We start from the raw sequence: 17,516 nt of genomic DNA, 5'->3' as shown, positions 1-17,516 counted from the left end.
ATTATACATATTCCAAAAACAAGGAAAACAAGGAAAAATATTAGGTCTCCTACCAAGGACTTTTTCTAAGTAGGAAAATTTGGTAGATATGGAGAATAAGCTTGTTATCTATACAATAGCAATTATCATTTTATTTTTCCAAGTTTCCTGAATCTGCCAGGTCTTGTATTTGCATTTTTGCAAAAGTAACACATTTTTGATTGATAGGTTGATAGGTCTGACAATTTTTCACCCTACAACAACCCACTCCTAGTTGTTAAAGTATAGATGTCAGCATTTATAAATTAATAACACTGAACTGGTCTCAGTATGGCTCTAATAGAAAAAAAAATATTGCATACAGGTACTGACTGTTTAGTTTTGTTCTGTTGCTCTATATTGTTAGCCAATATAGGTATCATTTCTACAATACTCTTGTATTTGTGTTTTGTTTTTTTTTATTATTATTTTTGACACTGGCTAACACGGTACTACAGTTTTTGTTCTCTGAATAACCAAAAACTATATTAAATGACAAACCTCAGACACCATAATAACATTATTTGTTTCAGCCAGACAACATTGCCAGCAGTTTTATAAAGGCCTGTACTTTATCTTTCTGCTATACAGGAATCAGGGACGCTGCGTGGAAGGCTTAGTGGAGATTTTTGACATGCTGGTCACTACAGCGACAAGATTTCGCATGATGAGGTTACGTGGGGAAGAATTTATATGTCTGAAATCTATCATTCTTCTAAATTCTGGTAAGCAAAGGGCATTTTATTATAATAATGCAATATGAGTCCATTTTGTAATTTTGAAATGCATAGTAACTAGGTTGCTTCATAAGTGTACATACATTGAATAACACAAGTGCCACATATGCATGTCGTCACATTTAGATTAGATTTTTATGCCATGGAAAAGGTGAATTGTGTGCTTTTGCTTTGATTACATTTACAATGTACTTTATTTGTGTTCTGTTTATGTTAATACTGTATTCATTTTTACTATCAAACCTTAAAAGCTCTCTGATAACAATGATTGTAGTCAGTTAGTATAGTCAGGACTGTAGATGGCCATCGGGGGGGCCATAATAGAATCTCACTGGTCTTAGTGTTTGGTGTAGGTACCAAGGAGAAGACAGGCAGGCAGGAGTTAATGACAAAGTCAGCCAGCCTCTTCTATGGTCCCTACACCAAACACTAGGATCAGTGGCCCCTGACACTTTGCTGTGATCCCCAAGTTGACCAACTACAGCACAATTTGGCCACTGGACCCCTCATTCTTGTAGGCTTTACATTTTTTTAACTGTGAGCAACAACCAAACTCTAAGTACAGCTTACTTCTAGCATTCAGACCTACTAGTGCCCACACTACTTCAGGTTGCTTACGGGCAAGTGACATAAAGGTATATATACAGAGAGAGAGAGAGAGAGAGAACAGAGTGTAGCATACCCGTCACCAAAATTACAGCCCTGGGTGCAGGTCAAAAAATAGACATATAGAGAAAAAGCACTGCACACTCAGGGACTTGGTGCAAAAGAACAAAAGTTTATTGAAAAACTTTTTTTCTCGTTTGCACCAAGTCCCTGAGTGTGTGGTTCTCTTTCTCTATATAGAGAAAGAGAGAGAGTGTTGTCACTACTGTACCATAATTCTGTTATAATAGTCACTCTGCAATTACAGTCATTTAAATCTAATGAATGAGTGAACCAACCCATTATGGTATATTTTATACCCATTTAAAAAATCTCCTAATAATTCAACTAACTCATTTGGTGCTACTTTTATATATAATAATACAGGTATAATGTTTAGTATAATGTTCATCTATTTTGTTTGGGGCTAGTCTTTCTGTAAAAGCTAATGTTTTTGATCTCAGCTATTTGGGATATTATGTGTATGCTAGTAATTTTTTAGATGGTGCTGGACAATGAAATGTACATTTCACTCTGTAGATACATAATGTTATTTCTGATTTTTCTTTAAAAAAAAAACTGGCTACAACAACACATTCAGGAGTGAAAGTAGGCAGAGAAAAGTATTTCTTTACAAACTTTCTAGAATAAGGAAAGAAAGATAATCTGCTTTGCCAGATCACTCAATGAGCCTCCTTTTCTTAACCTTTTGCCTTTTTGTGCAGTAAATGTGCAATGAGCAAGTTCCCTCTTTACATGTATGCATTTTGAAAGAGAAAGCTACTTTTGAACTTTAGCATAAAATACTTTTTTTAGTGTTAAAGTATACATTCCAACATTTTGAAAAGGAAGATGCTGTATGCTTAAAGATCCTGATATGTTAAATGTAGAGGTTGGAAAGGCTATTGTTTCATTTTAGGTCCTCATTTCATGTGCATTCATTCTGCTTAGCACCTATTTTGATGAATGAGTACAATGAATGAGTATAAATACAGTATAAAAGAGCTTGTTCACACCATTTTATAGCGTTACAGGGCCCTGATATGTCTATTTTACATCTTTCTATTGCCAACATTAGGATCATTTATTCTAATGCATTATTATTTTATCTGGCATATTCCCACTGCTTTTGCACCCTGTGCAATCTCACCTTTCTACCCTACACATTCCCACAAAGCTATCCTACTTATACTGTTTACCCATTACATTCATTCTTGCTCTCCAAAATCTAATCTAGACAATTCCAACCAATCTTTATTTAAACGCACCTATATAAATCCAATCATCAGTTCTACTTGCAAATTTTCATGCATCTACAGATGCCTATACATGAGCAGACATTGGCCCATGTATTAACCAAAAACCTTGTCTTCCAATCTCTGATCAGAGCTTGGCCAGATCAGAGATTCAGGATAGATGGAAGATCTTGCCAGTTAAGGACTGCATCAGACCATGGATGCAGTATAGAAGTGACAGGTCTGCACAGAGCCCCCTTGTAATCATCTTATTTGTCCAAGGGTACACAACAAGGCGAGTACCTTTATAAATTTTACTGACACTCACCTTAGTGGTTTATTGTAGTTTATACCACTGCTATTTATGATGGCATTTTAACATATGATCCTAGGAGCAGGTTAAAACTTTTGTTTTATGGTACATTGCCAGAAAACAGTTACCATTCTATCCCACATATTTGTGCCAATCCAATTCTTGCCTGGACATTCTTACTAATGATAATGTCTATCAAAAGGCAACAAATATGCCTACAAATACCCTACAAATATGCTGACAGCACAAATGACGTTTGACCTATAAACATTCAGACTAATACAAAAAACATGAGCTTCTATAGTGACCACTGGCAGTGACCACTTTCTGACCAGCTGGCAATACAGACTCGTTTTTATTCGGTCGAAACCTAAAACATTAATGTTAATACAGAGAGCTATATTTTTAATTATTGGTTTGAAAGAAAATATATCAGAACAGAGAGTTTTGCAAATAATTTTAATCAGGTGATAACAAAACTTTTACATCAAATTTATATCATACTTTTCTGTGAATCTAGTGCTACTAGGGTATATTCAATTTTTTTGCTTTCTCTAGAATTGGCCTACCATTACCCCAGTTATTGGTAAGGTACTAAACCACATACTGATACCGGAATGTTCAAATATTGACTAAGTAGAGCAAATATCCTATTTTATAAGAGTTCATCTCTGTCCACACTGCCAAGGTCCCATTAATCTAATTGTTTGACTGGGGAGCAAGCACCCAGATCAGCCAGGCCATCCATGTTGTTAACTGAAGTAATGCTCAGTCGGTAACCCGGCTAAATCAATAGATATTTATCTGTATGGCTAACTATATACTGACACATTTTCTCAGGCACACATTACTACTAGTAATAATATAATATATTAACCTTTATAAAACATGTACATCTTTTTTTCAGAGCCAAAAAAAAAATCATTTCACTGAAATAGATATTGTGAGACACAATTTTTATATGACGCTATCACTAAAGTATTTAACAACACATTTTTGGTTTCATAGTACAGTGTCACAAACACACTTTTTTAACACACATTAAAACCTTGCGGTAGTAAAAAAGTCAAAAGCGATACAATTCTCATAATATTAATGTGATGGAATTAATGTGTAAAGTATAGTAAAAGTGTAATGTACCCAAGGTCACTATTAAAGCAAAAAACTTGAGATACTGGAGAATTACTTAGGCCTGAATGTTCTATCCAATGATGATGTTTGATTTTTTTTTATATATTTGATGATGACTTAATTTGCTAGTATACTTGTATAGCTATTTATTCAAGAAGTTACAAATGAGCTGCATACTGTACCAGTGATCACTAGCAATAGCGATACTACAAGAAAATACATCACCCAAGAGTTGTTTATAAGCTACAGGGATCAAGGCTAGCTGACTTGATTTAGTGGCAAAATAATTGTTGCATAACACGGTGGCAAACTCTGCCAATTTTTCAGTTATACAAAGACCTCTTTATGTTTTGGAAACTGTAATTAACAGTTTACCCATTAAGCCTTTTTCTGCTTGGCTGTAATTCAACGTTCTGATCCTTCTTCCATGGAATTTTTGTGAAGCAGTATTTGAAAACATTTTTAAAACATTAGCTTATAGATAATGCCCTTCTTATAGAAAAAATATGGTAATGGTAATACTTTTCCTCATGTATAGGAGGTATTTTATATCATTTGAGGAGGGTTTCAGAGAGCCTTTAGTTACACTGTTGGAGAGCTAAAGAGCAGTTACACCAAAATAAAAAAATGCCCTTAACACTCTCAGTTTTATTTAATACTACTTACATTTTAATTCAGATCATAAATATGTGATATCTAAAGTTTCACTGAACACTATTTATAAATATATAAGGGGACCATGTGATAATCTGTTTAAAGCTATATTAACCAGTAGGTCCTTCCAGAAGGCACAAATGCATCCATTCAGATAAGAAGAAAGAAGTTCTATCTTAAGATGTTACAGTGAAAACTGTGAGGTTGTTGAATTTTCTCTATGAAGCAGTTGTACTGTCAGGATTAGTTCCAAGATGGGATTAGATGCCTTTTTAGAATGAAAATACTGGGCTATTGAAATTAGTTTGTAGCCCAAATTCAATCCAAGAAATGGTCTGATTGCAATCAGACCAAGAGGGAAATTTTTTCCCTCTGAGGCAAATTGGAGGTGCTTTAGATGTGTTTTTTCGCCTTCTTCTGGATCATCTAGCAGTTAGGCAAGTTTCATTTAGACAAAAGTTTGAACTTGATGGTTGTAAGTCCCTTTTAAAACTTCACTTCAGCCATTTTTCATTTAAATACAGCACTGAAGCTTATAACTCCATTAATATTTACTATAGCATATGCTGGAATGTGTTAAGAAAAGAATAGAGCTTAAGGCTGTAATAACTTGTGTAAAACCCTATTTGGCTGTAAAACAGTCAAAGCATGGCTAGTATAGGTTTAGTATAGGGCATGGGGTACATGCAACTCAATCCTTCAGGATGGGCCTTCGCTATATGGCAGTAACCAGTGGAACCTGGGTTGTAGTGCAACTACAACTTAATGTAGCTGTGTAAAGTACAATTTAGCAATAATGGACACCAGAAGGTTATTGCAGTTGAAACATTAGAATTGGGTTTATTGTCAGAGACAAATCAATCAAGATGCAGGGTTATTGCATATACTCACAATACAGATGTTATATGATAGTAGTACTCTCTGAGGACAGCAAAGAGAGGATGCACACTGGTTTATTCCACCTCTTTTGGGAGCCTGGGCAGGGTAAATGCACCTGGTCAGCCTGGCACCCTATGGAAGCAGTCTGGATAAATAGCTCAGTCCTCAGGTTGAATACCTCTAGCTTTAAGATTCCTACAGCCGACGTGCGGATCAGGGTTTAGGTACTGCCTGTCTCCTATGTCTTAACCATGGCGCTATGCTGAGGCAACAGTGTCTGTATGGAAGGGTACTTTCAGCTACTTTTCTTGGTGGAGCCAAAACTTCTTTTGCTTCCTTCCCTCTCTATCTCTTTCCTAGAAAGTGGTCTACAAGAGTAACTATCTAACTGGCCCTTGTTCACGGGGTCCCTGTCCCCGACTTCACTAGAGTAGTTGGTGACTCTAGGGTAAATTATGGCTTTACTGGGGCCCTATTGATCCCAGGCTTAGTAGACCTTCACCTGAGACACAGATGCAGCCAAAGAGGAAGACCCACCCCTTTGCTAAACACTATATTGGAGTGCAAAAGGTGGAGTCAACCTGTAAACCAATAAGGCATAATTGCAAAGGATAAACTAGATACATGGGTCTTTGCCCAGTAACAGCATAAACTAAGGAAGTTGAAGAATTAAAGCCATAGGGGCATAATAACCCCATTGAAATAGGATTACAGACACCCTTTTCCAAGCAATATTTCAATTACTACATACATACATGTACATCAGCAACTATTCAATTATCAATCCAATTTTGCCACAGATGGTCTGAAGCTTTATAAGTGAAAGTGAAAGTAGGAACAGTTAGTTGAAGTTCTACTTCAGAACTAGACATACCGTACAGTATATGTTTGTTAGAAGTAGAATCAAACAATAGTCAGTATTAATGTTAGTACTATAAAGATGTTAAAAGGGTGGTTTCCACATTCTTTAATTAAATTAGACCAAAAAAAAAATTAAATTGACGGAATAAACTTCTCAAGCATGGAAAGTTATATGTTCAAAGGACACTATTGAGGAAACTTAATAAAAGGTGCAAAGTTTGCTACAGGTCCAATCACTAGTGATGAGCGAATTTTTTCAGCAGGCATAGATTCGCATCGAATTTCCGTATTTCGCTATTGACAAATTGTTTCGCGAAACTACTGAGAAAACTTCCCCTGAAAAATTTGTCATGTGTCAAAAAAAAGTTGCAGTTGCGTCAAAAAAGGGCATGGGCGACAAAAAAAAGACGTGGGTGATGAAAAAATCTTGCGATAAACATGCTTTGTGGATTTTTTAAAGTTTCGTTGCTGTCATTTTGCAAATTGGGACAGATTCGCTCATCACTACCATCCACCGATAACAACCAATCATTTAACATTTACTGGTTATCTGTTTAAAAGTGAACATCTTATTGGTTTCCATAGGTTACTGCTTCTGTGCAAATTTTGTCCTGCTTTCTGCAGTCATACAGAGGGTTGCAGGTGTTGAGGTGGGAGCAACATGTAATGTGCATGCACTATAATTAGTAAACTTTGAAAGAAGTCAAAAGTGCATTGTTTTACCTCTACAGAAGAGTATCAGGGCAGTAACCTATAGATTAGGTACATTAGCCTGCAATTTGAGGTTAGTCACCCCATCCCTGGGATTTTGACTTCAAAATATAAAATAAATGTTGACAAGATGACTTAGGAAGTAATATCTACTTTCTTCTACGTGGAAGGGTCTTTTTTAAGCTTAACTTATGTAATATAAGACTTTTTGTTGTTTAATTACTTAAAGTAAGGTGCAAATATTGGAGATATCAATTACCCTCTGGAACTTTTTACAACCTAAATATTTGCAAATGTATAAAAGGACCAGAACAGAGAAATGTCTACATTCTCAAAGTTGCTTTATTGTTTGTGTCAGACTCTTGTCCTACTGATCCTCCTGTTGTTTTTTTAAATTTTTATTGTACCTGCTTTGTTCTGCTAATATTTCTTTTCAACTGCATACAGGCAGTTCATTAGAAGAAAGAAAATGAAGCTACATAATGTTCCCACTTATATTTGCTCCTCCTCTTATGGTATGTATTACCATAAGAGGAGGAGCAAATATTTTATTATTGATATTATATTTATTAAAAAATAATTGTGTAATCTAATTTTTATTACTATTTTGTTTTCTCCTAGGTGTTTATACTTTCCTGTCTAGCACATTAGAATCTCTTGAAGATACAGACTTAATTCATATTATTTTGGATAAAATAATAGACACGTTAGTCCACTTTATGGCTAAAAGTGGGCTCTCTCTGCAGCAGCAGCAAAGGCGACTGGCTCAGCTTCTTCTCATTCTTTCACACATAAGGCATATGAGGTAAGGAGCATGATCTGGAAAACTTTGTGATCAAAACTGTAAATAAATATTTACAGAAGCAATTTGATGAAGCAAATCAACCTAATTAATTTTTAGGGATTACACTGTATGGCCAAAAGTATGTGGACAAATATAAGTGGGAAGTGTGTGGAGCTAATATAAGTGGGAACATTATGTAGTTTCATTTTCTTTCTTCTAATGAACTGCTAGATTGCAGTTGAAAAGAGATATTAGCAGAACAAAGCAGGTACAATGAAAATGTAAAAAAACAGCATTGGCTCTTTAAGCCACAGTCGTTGTTGCTAAGTTCAGTTCCGCTCCATCATACAATGATATTCTGTACCCAACTGAACACTTGTGAAATGAATTAGAACTCCGACTGCAACACAGGCCTTAGAACCAACATCAGTGCTAAACCCCCTAATGCTAGACTGAATGGAAGCAAATCCCACCAACAATGTTCTAACATCTAGTGGAAACCCACCCAGAAGAATATAGGCTGTTATAGCAGCAAAGAGGGGACCACATTGGTATTAATAATCCTTGGTTTGGGAATAAGGTGTTTTCATACTTTTGGTCATGTGGTATATCTCATGGTTTAAAATAGAATATTCTGCTCACAACAGCATTTTATTTAGTTTGTATTAAAAGTGAATCTAAACTTAAATAAGCACTTATCTCCCATTGAAAACTGCTCTACTAAGTAATAACAGATTTTTTTAAGATGGTCACCAAACAGATGATTTAAGGTGTCTGTGCCTAACTATACAGCATGGGTCTACAGTCTTCCTAAGTTGCACATCTAAGTGATGCACAGGTTAGGGGACAGGTGGAGGGTGGAAGGGAAAGTTAAAATGGCAATGACAAGGAGATGTAGGAGTGTCAAGAAGATATGTCAGCAAGGAAAGTGGTGGGTTTTTCAAGATTTTGGAAATTGGGGGGCAATGTCATTGCCATTCTTTTCCCACATTATCCCCTTATTTTTTTACACTAGTGAAACAACAAAACATAGGGTGAAATGCTAGTGTGGATTTAACAAAAAAATTGCTGCTGAAAAAAACAGGTTTAAGTTGAATTAATTTAAGTTGAATGCCACCCAGCAGGGAAAACCTAGAATCACAGCCTCAAAAGAAAAAAATATCTGGTTTAGCCCAAAAAAACAAGTTATATTGCATTGATAACGGGATGTATTTGGCAAGGACCTGTAGGCATCATCCACTATTACCTTATGTTATAAATCTTCTGTTTAAATTAAATAATCCACACTAAAATATTTTAGTTCTAAAAGGATTCCAAAATACGCAAGATGGCAAACGTGATAAGGTGATAAACACAGGAACAAAATGTCTTTACTTCTTCTGTAATAATGAAAGTTGAGTCTTGTATGGAAATACAACAACAATTATCAGCCCAACCGCATTACTTGCCAAGAAACCTTTACTGTTTATGATCAAGACCCCCATAAAATAATCACAGAACAGTCTAAACAAGTGTGATTACACACGTAAATCATTAGCAAATGTGACTACACATGGCCCATTGTTTAAAAGTTTTGATGCATGACAGGAAGTAATAGAGCGGCCAACAATTACCTTAACTGTTTGTCATCATAATAACTGCTGGTCATCAGGGATAACTATAAATAATTCTGTTGTCGATATATATTTAAATGCACATTAAATATATATCTATATCATAACTATCTTCATTGATGTCGAATTTTTCTGACCATCTCCCCCATGCTACATTTCATTCTCATACTGCTTAATCTTAATTATTACCAAAGATTTCATGAGAAGAGATCAACTGATAAAATATATAAAACATCATTTTCATTTCTAATTTTATCCTGGTTCCTGCATAGTTTACCTTGTATGGAATAGATAAATCCAGAGAGCACTGCCCTCTTAAAGGAAAACCCCCAGAATGAATACTCAACCAACAGACAGTTTATATCATATAAGGAATCTTACTAAACCGGAATATATATATCATTAAATATTGCCCTTTTACATATTTTACCTTGAGCCACCATTTAGTGATGGGCTGTGTGCGCAATCAGAGATCACATGACAGGAAATGATGAAGCTCTAACTATAACAGGAAGAAGTGTGGCTCACCTGTATATGTGCCTTGGTTTATTAGTGTGCCTTGTGAATGGTATGATCCCAGGGGTCGGCCCTTAGTACTTAAAATGGCAATTTTCTACTTAGTATTACCCAATGGCACATACTACTAAAATATATGTATTTTTATGAAATCTGTTTATTTTGATGAAGCAGGGATATTTTATGAGATATATTTTTATATAGACCTACATAGTATGGGGTATGTAATCTGGAATGCTTGGGACCTGGGGTTTTTCTAGATAAAGGATCTTTTTGTCATTTTGAGCACTATGACTAAATATATTGAAAATAATAATAAAAACAAAACACAAATACAAGAGTATTGTAGAAATGATACCTATATTGGCTAACAATAAAAATACATTGCAAGCTTTCGGAGCTCTAAGGCCCCTTCATTTTTGCCTGATGAAGGGGCCTTAGAGCTCCGAAAGCTTGCAATGTATTTTTATTGTTAGCCAATATAGGTATCATTTCTACAATACTCTTGTATTTGTGTTTTGTTTTTATTATTATTTTTGACACTGGCTAACACGGTACTACAGTTTTTGTTTTGTAAATATATCGAGAAAGCATTTGAAGATATTTCACCTTGTGAATGCCTGCAGACAAAGACAGTAAATTGTGCACCCCGTTCCTTTTTAATAAATACGAGCAGTAAAATAGTTTATATATCCTGTAAACTTCTGGGGCTCTGTGCCACTTCATTGCCTATATATAGTGTCACCCCAGGTTGTTAGACCATTCACTTAAGCATGCCTGCAGGGGCTTGAATGACAGAATAGAAGCTGAATAGCAAATGCCTTGAAGAAGAAATGTATTAACAACTGAATAAAATATCCTTGCAAATGTCCTGTTTTTTTTCTTGTTTTCATTAACCTATGAGCAAGAGATATCCTTCTTCTCATTTCCTCTGTACATAATGCTGCTTTTGTTGTATGTTGTATTTGCAGCAATAAGGGCATGGAACACTTATACAGCATGAAGTGTAAGAATGTTGTCCCCTTATATGATTTACTGTTGGAAATGCTGGATGCCCATCGCATGCACACACCAAAGGACAAAGCGACCGCTCAGGAGGAAGATAGCCGGAGTCCGCTTACCACTACTGCAAATGGTGCATCACCTTGCTTACAGCCCTTTTACACAAGCACGGAAGAAGTGAGCTTACAAAGCACAGTATGAGAGCGATTGTCAGCCTTTTTTAAATGCTTTTTTTTTTTTAAATGTTATTTTTTTTTTCATTTGGCCTTCAATGGCCATGAAATTCCCAGCAGAATACTACCTAACAATAGTATCTTCATCACATAAGCTGAATGATGCTGCATATATAAACACACTCCGATATGTATCTACTACCAATGATTTCTAGTGCAAGTTTCAATAGTCACCTTGCTCTGCATCAGAATTGAAGAGGACCTTCTACTTTTACAGGACTCTTTAAATTCCAAACCTAAGCTTAATGTGATCTTTTTGTATGCTGTTTCCTGTAACACTGTGACGTAGTGAAAAAAAGCCACATTATTTTCATTGCTTCTGATTCCAGGTCAAGTCAAGGCAGCATGAGCAGCAGCTTCAATGTATTCACTATATCTGTGCAAAGTTGTAATTTTTAATCATTTAAACACACACAGCACACAGGAACCTAGTATTCACAGTTCTGCAATCTCAATGGAGCTATTTCTCAATGTTACTGTAGATACCGCTTGTATAATTACCATTACAAATATCATTTTCTGGCATCCGTCCATACTCAGCTTCTAGATAAATGGTTTTGAAACAGTTTAAGCAATGTATTCCTCGTTCTGTTACCATATACGGTATGAATGTATCTGCACTAGTCTTTGACTTGTTTAATTGTCTTAGTTTTAACCACAGAAAGTAGACAGTTTTAATTGCACTAATTTTCAGGCCAATGTCCTGTTAAAAAAATACTAAATGTACAAAGGCACATTATTCTTTATATATGTATATATATATATTGAATAATGTACCCCCTACTGTAAAATATAAGGATATTATAAGTCACTAAGGAGTTCCGTGACCATATACAGGCACAAGTGCTTTTATACAGGCCATGGAACTCCAAGGAGCTTTTAATACCCTCATTTTAGAACAGGTGGTACATTATTTATTATAATACACAATTTTTAGTGAGCCATGTGGCAGAAATGACATCACTAAGCACCATTCACGACTGATGAAAACACCAAGCGTTTATAAGGATATCATTTACAAGATATTCAGGGCTCTTGTGTATTATATATATAATATCACGCTTCCTTGCATGAACTAAAATTGGCATTGTTGTTTGCACATTTGCCAGGGGAATTTACCTGGTAGTAATCAAAGATGGCACTATAACGTGGGACAGTATAATGTGGGAGTACTGTATATACACACACAGCCAAGTGGCAGTTTTCTGATGGCTAGCGATGAGCGAATCTGTCCCGCTTTGCTTTGCTGAAAAATTTGTGAAAATTTTTTAAAAAGTGTAAAATGTCGCACGGAAAAAAAAATAGTCGTGCGTAACTTTTTTTTGTTGTGTGCGACTTTTTCTGTGGCGAATTCTTGCGCCCATTTTGCGGAAAAATCCACCAATGGCGAAACGTGGAAATTGGCAGCGAATCCATGTCTTACGCTCATTGCTACTGATGACATTCAAAGTAATGGCCATTATGTTTAGTTAGGTGAAAAACAGGAAAACTGCAGTGTTTTCAAATAAGCTACAGTAAAACAGGTTAGTATTCCTAAGGGGCTGATTTATTAACTGCAGTGATTACGTTTTGGTACAAACAATTGTTTTTTTTGTTATATTTCTGAGGAATCTTATTTCATTAAAAAATTATTTCCTCACTTCCTAAAAACCTCCTGGGATCTAGAAATGTATTTTAAGAAATGCAATTGGCAAAAATAAGTTTTTTTGTATGGTGCTGTAGGTAAGGGTGCTGCTGTGGGTGGAGACGCAAGGGTGGGGTTGTAGTTCAGATTTTGTACCCAGGCCCATGGGGTTATCAGGGCAAAATGCAATCATGAACATTAATGAATCAGCCCCTAAATGTTAAGGTGAAAACTAAAGCCACACTGTATCTTTACTCATATTCAGTTCAGTTATAGACTTCCATCCACACTGCAGATTCCTCACTGTGATCGATGTGAACATTGTGGTTTGAGATAAAAAAAGATTGTATTTGGTGGATGCTCCTATATATATAAATGATTGTATACACATGCTGCAGTTGGGGCTGCCATGCTTAGAAACAAAGGGGGATATGCAATATAGAGTAATAGGAAAACAACTAGCCCTGGACCTCTAGCAACCAATAATTATTATGCACTAGATCAGCAAAAATATGTTTGCTGGTTAGGTTCTATGGGTTTCAGGCTGTTGTGGGTCAAAGAGATTCCTATTGTTAATGTGATACAGACACCTCACTAATGATATGGTGCTTCACCTGCAATATAGACAGGATACAACAAATGCACGGAACATACAGCACCGCAACAATATCCAGCCTTGTGCAAATGCTGCCTGTAGTGCAACATAACCAAACATAAGTGAAGGAGATGCTGGAAAAGGGTTGAAAGTAATTTAAATGTTAACAAAATTGTGGCTACCCAGAAATGCATTATGAAAAGTGTAAATGCCGTGCAGATCAATGGGGCTGGCAATTCCAAATGTCATTTCAAATATAATCTGCATTGAAAGTAGGGGATCGTGGTACCAGATTATGTGCTTCTTTATCCACCAAATATGAAAATGCTGATTGGTAAGCATAATTCAGCAAAAGTCTTTGACCCGGTTTTATGCTTCATTAAAAAATTAAGAAATTAACCTTAGCATTAAATTAAATTGAAAACATATATAAATCTTGATTAATCTGCTGTTCGGTTGTTTACATTTTCTATTTCAGTCTGGAGAGAGACAGAATAGAAAAAACTGCAACAAATAAATAAAAAAATAAAAATGAAGGCCCCTTTAATGTTATTTCAGAGGAATCTAAACCCTTTATGTCATACAAAGCAGAGCACTGGGCAACTGAAAATGTCCATTTTCTGCTAAGAGATTATGCAGTTTTGCTCAGATTGTAATGAAGGTTCCGTGTATAATCACTTGTTTTGTTAAGAATTAAATATTTGGCTGAATCTAGAACTTTGGGATTCAGAACATATTTTTTAATGGCAGGTCCCTGTGCCAGGTTCAACAGCTGGTGGAGAGTTCTGTTTCAAAAGATGGCTTAAACTAGATTGTAAAAAAGATGACGTCTACAAGACTTTCTAGTTTTCACCCACCATTATTTAACAACTAGTAGATATGTCAGAAATAAGCTAAAATGGTGTATATGGTGGTTTCTGTAAGATATTTTATTTCTATGCCACATTAGCACTGCTTTATACATACGTGTGTTCTGTGATCTTGTTGGCTGTGTCTTATTGCTTCGGGATGGGAATCAAGGATAGGCCCATCAAGTTCAACCTTTTCAAATAACCCCTGTGCACATATATGCACATATCCATACTGACCTATCTATACACTCATATATAAACTATATATACCAATAACTATACCAACTACCTAACTAGATCTTTGAAGATTGTTTTGAGATCACTTGGATACAATGCTTGTTCAAGAACTCATCCAAGCCCCTTTTAAAGGCATTAACAGAATCTGCCATTACAACATTACCTGGCAGGGCATTTTACAACCTCACTGCCCTCACCAACAAAATCCACCTTCGCTACTAAAAACAAAAGTTTATTTCAGTGCCAGGCCAAGAGTTACTTGCAACCCGAGGCCTGCCAGTGCCCACACAGCTGCCCGCAGGCCCTGCTCCCCACACCCCTTCCTCCTCTATCCAATTGTTGCTGCTCTGCTCCCACGTGCCCTTTCAAACATATTAGAGAAAGCCATGGTGGGCAGGAGTGGCACTTGTGTTATGCATTCTTTTTTGGGGGGGGGGGGTGGAATTGCCCTTCTAGCTGCGCTCCAAGGTAGCTTCCTATCCTACCTACTCAGAGTTTCAGCCCTGGTTCAGATCCTCAAGTCTAAAAGGGTGGCCCCTTGTTCTTTTGTATGTAAAAAAAGATCCCCCACTATCTGTCTATAATGCCTTTTAATGTACATCTAAATAATGTCCCTTGCAGCTTTTCTCTAGAGAAGACAATCCCCCCCGCTGTCAGTCTTTCCTAATACTATAACGGTTCCATTCCTTTTACCAGTTAATGTACTAGAGCCCAAAACTGCCCCCCATACTCAAGGTGAGGCCTTACCAGGGACCTATAAAGGGGCAAAATTATGTTTTCATCCCTTGAGCCAATGCCCAAGGGCATATCTTATTGGTACAACACTATTTATGACAAACAATCCTTCAAAATTGTATTACATCCTACTTGTATTTTTGGTGCATTAATTGGTTTAAGAGTTCTGAAAAGCACATGCTGTGAGCGCCACAAACTGGTTACATATTTACAATTTTAATTACAGTTGCCTTCTTGCTGAATATAAATGCTGCACACAGACTGGGGCTAAAATGTTATATGTGGTTTTGTTCAGAAGCTTTTCTTGCCACAGTATTTTCTGGGAATTATTGTATCTTTCTAATTATAGCTGCAGAATTAACAGCGACAAATATACAGATGAATGTAAAGATAAACAGATTGTTTGTTTGCTTACTCCTAATGAAAAGAAACAAATAGGTAATTAATCAGCTAATTGTGTTTGTTGGCAGCTGAAGTGTTGGCTTTATGCTGACATACAAAAATTAAATATTACTGACCTTACATTTTCTGCCAAAAATGCTGTTTTATTGTAATTTTTTTATTACTGATTTAGTGCAATTTCTAAAAAACATATACAGCACTAGAAAAAAAATATTCCCCAGGAACATTAAAGGAAAAATATAGCCTTTTTGTCATGAGCTAATCCAGTTGGACTAAAAAAAAGGGGATTAAACACAAATCTAAAAATTATAAATATAAACATATATTTCTTACACAGACATACCTGATTCCCGAGATTGAAAGGAAACCATATTTAACTCATAGGAACCAATTCCCAACGTGTCTTAGCTTCACAAAATCATTTAATGCCATAGTCAGAGACATCTGTTTACCTACCAGTTTGAGGGACCGTGTACAGCTGTATTTCTCACTTTACAGTATTATACAGACTGTGGTACCACTTTTTTTTTTTAATTTAGACTAAAATGTTATAATTGGCAAATCTGTTTAGTTTTGATGCTGCACAACTATAAAAAATTTCAAAGAAATTGTTAGTATTTAAAAACATGCACTTTGTGTTTTTTATTTGAATTTTTGAGTCCTTGCACTAAGTACCTGCTGCCAGACACTGTGCCTTAACTTCAGGAGGGGGGACAAGCAAGAATTCCATAGACTGAAGAAGTTATTTATATTGGTAGCACTGCAGTCTCTACAGGTTAAACTCTTGAGACAGAGTAGCCTCTTCAGTTTTTACTTATGTTTAAAGGTTGTTTTCTTAGCTGCATATAAGATAATGGCAAGATTTTTTTCTTTTAAATGAGAGCAAAGCTGTATTTAAAATAAACATTTTATTGGGGTAATTTAGCTAAGGCAGAAGTGCAAGAGAAGTGCGGGGTGCAGAGTCTGGCTGTGCTCTGTACAGGGTCGGACAGGGCCAGACTCAATCCCTTTTACCGCTCCCCCGGCTGCCGTGTCCTCCCCTGACGCCTTTCATGTTCAGGGGAGGATACCGGTCAGGTGGCGGGGGGGGGGTTAGGGGGTGCACCAGGGGCCCCTGCAGGGGATGTGGCCGGCTGGGCACCTTGTGGGTTGAGGGGCCCCTGGGGTGGCAGCCCGGTGGGCCCTGCACTCTCCAGTCTGACCCTGGCTCTGTACCTCATGTTGGATAAAAAAGCTGAGGTGCAAAGTGTAGAATTGGGGGGCACAGCCCTCTCCTTATCTTTCCACACTGCCTTCCCAATGGTAAATAAGCCCCTTAATTAAGAGAGTTTCAAGCTTGCACTCAGTTTTCCTGAAATCAACCTTCTTAAACGTTCTATTTGACAGAGAATGTATTAGACGCACATCATTTTTTGATATTTATTCTATAATGCCATTTATAACCTGGAGGATAGACTTATTTTTGAATCCTGAACCAAAGATGACTGTGTCGGCCTTGTCTTTGTAACCTTTTTCTGAACACCCGCATAGTTCCATTCTAAGAAGGAAATATCTTTCCATGTGCACTTTTATTGAGATTTGGGAAAAATATTCCAGTACAGGTATAGGACCTGTTATACAGAATGCTGTAGTTTTAAAAATTTGAATTATTTGACTGAAATAGAGTTTGTGGGAGGTGGCCTACCGGTAATTTGAAGATTTCTGGAGTATTAGTTTCTGGATGACTGATCCTATATCTGT

The 17,516-nt window shown here is 36.4% G+C and overlaps 1 protein-coding gene across 1 annotated transcript in view; it reads left to right on the top strand.

The window, feature by feature from the left end:
• esr1 (estrogen receptor 1) overlaps positions 1-11,406 on the top strand; it is a gene marked incomplete at its 5' end in the record, with an annotated part of 78,689 nt that extends 67,283 nt beyond the window's left edge. Inside the window, 3 exon segments of the mRNA NM_203535.1 lie at positions 610-743; positions 7,806-7,989; positions 11,069-11,406. Coding sequence (NP_988866.1) covers positions 610-743; positions 7,806-7,989; positions 11,069-11,300 — 550 coding nt within the window.
• Between the last annotated feature and the right edge of the window lie 6,110 nt (positions 11,407-17,516).

This window comes from Xenopus tropicalis, chromosome 5 (genome assembly GCF_000004195.4).
Source record: "Xenopus tropicalis strain Nigerian chromosome 5, UCB_Xtro_10.0, whole genome shotgun sequence".
Taxonomy (NCBI): Eukaryota; Metazoa; Chordata; class Amphibia; order Anura; family Pipidae; genus Xenopus; species Xenopus tropicalis.
Note: the sequence above shows the minus strand (reverse complement) of the source record. Positions and strands in the feature narration are given on the sequence as shown.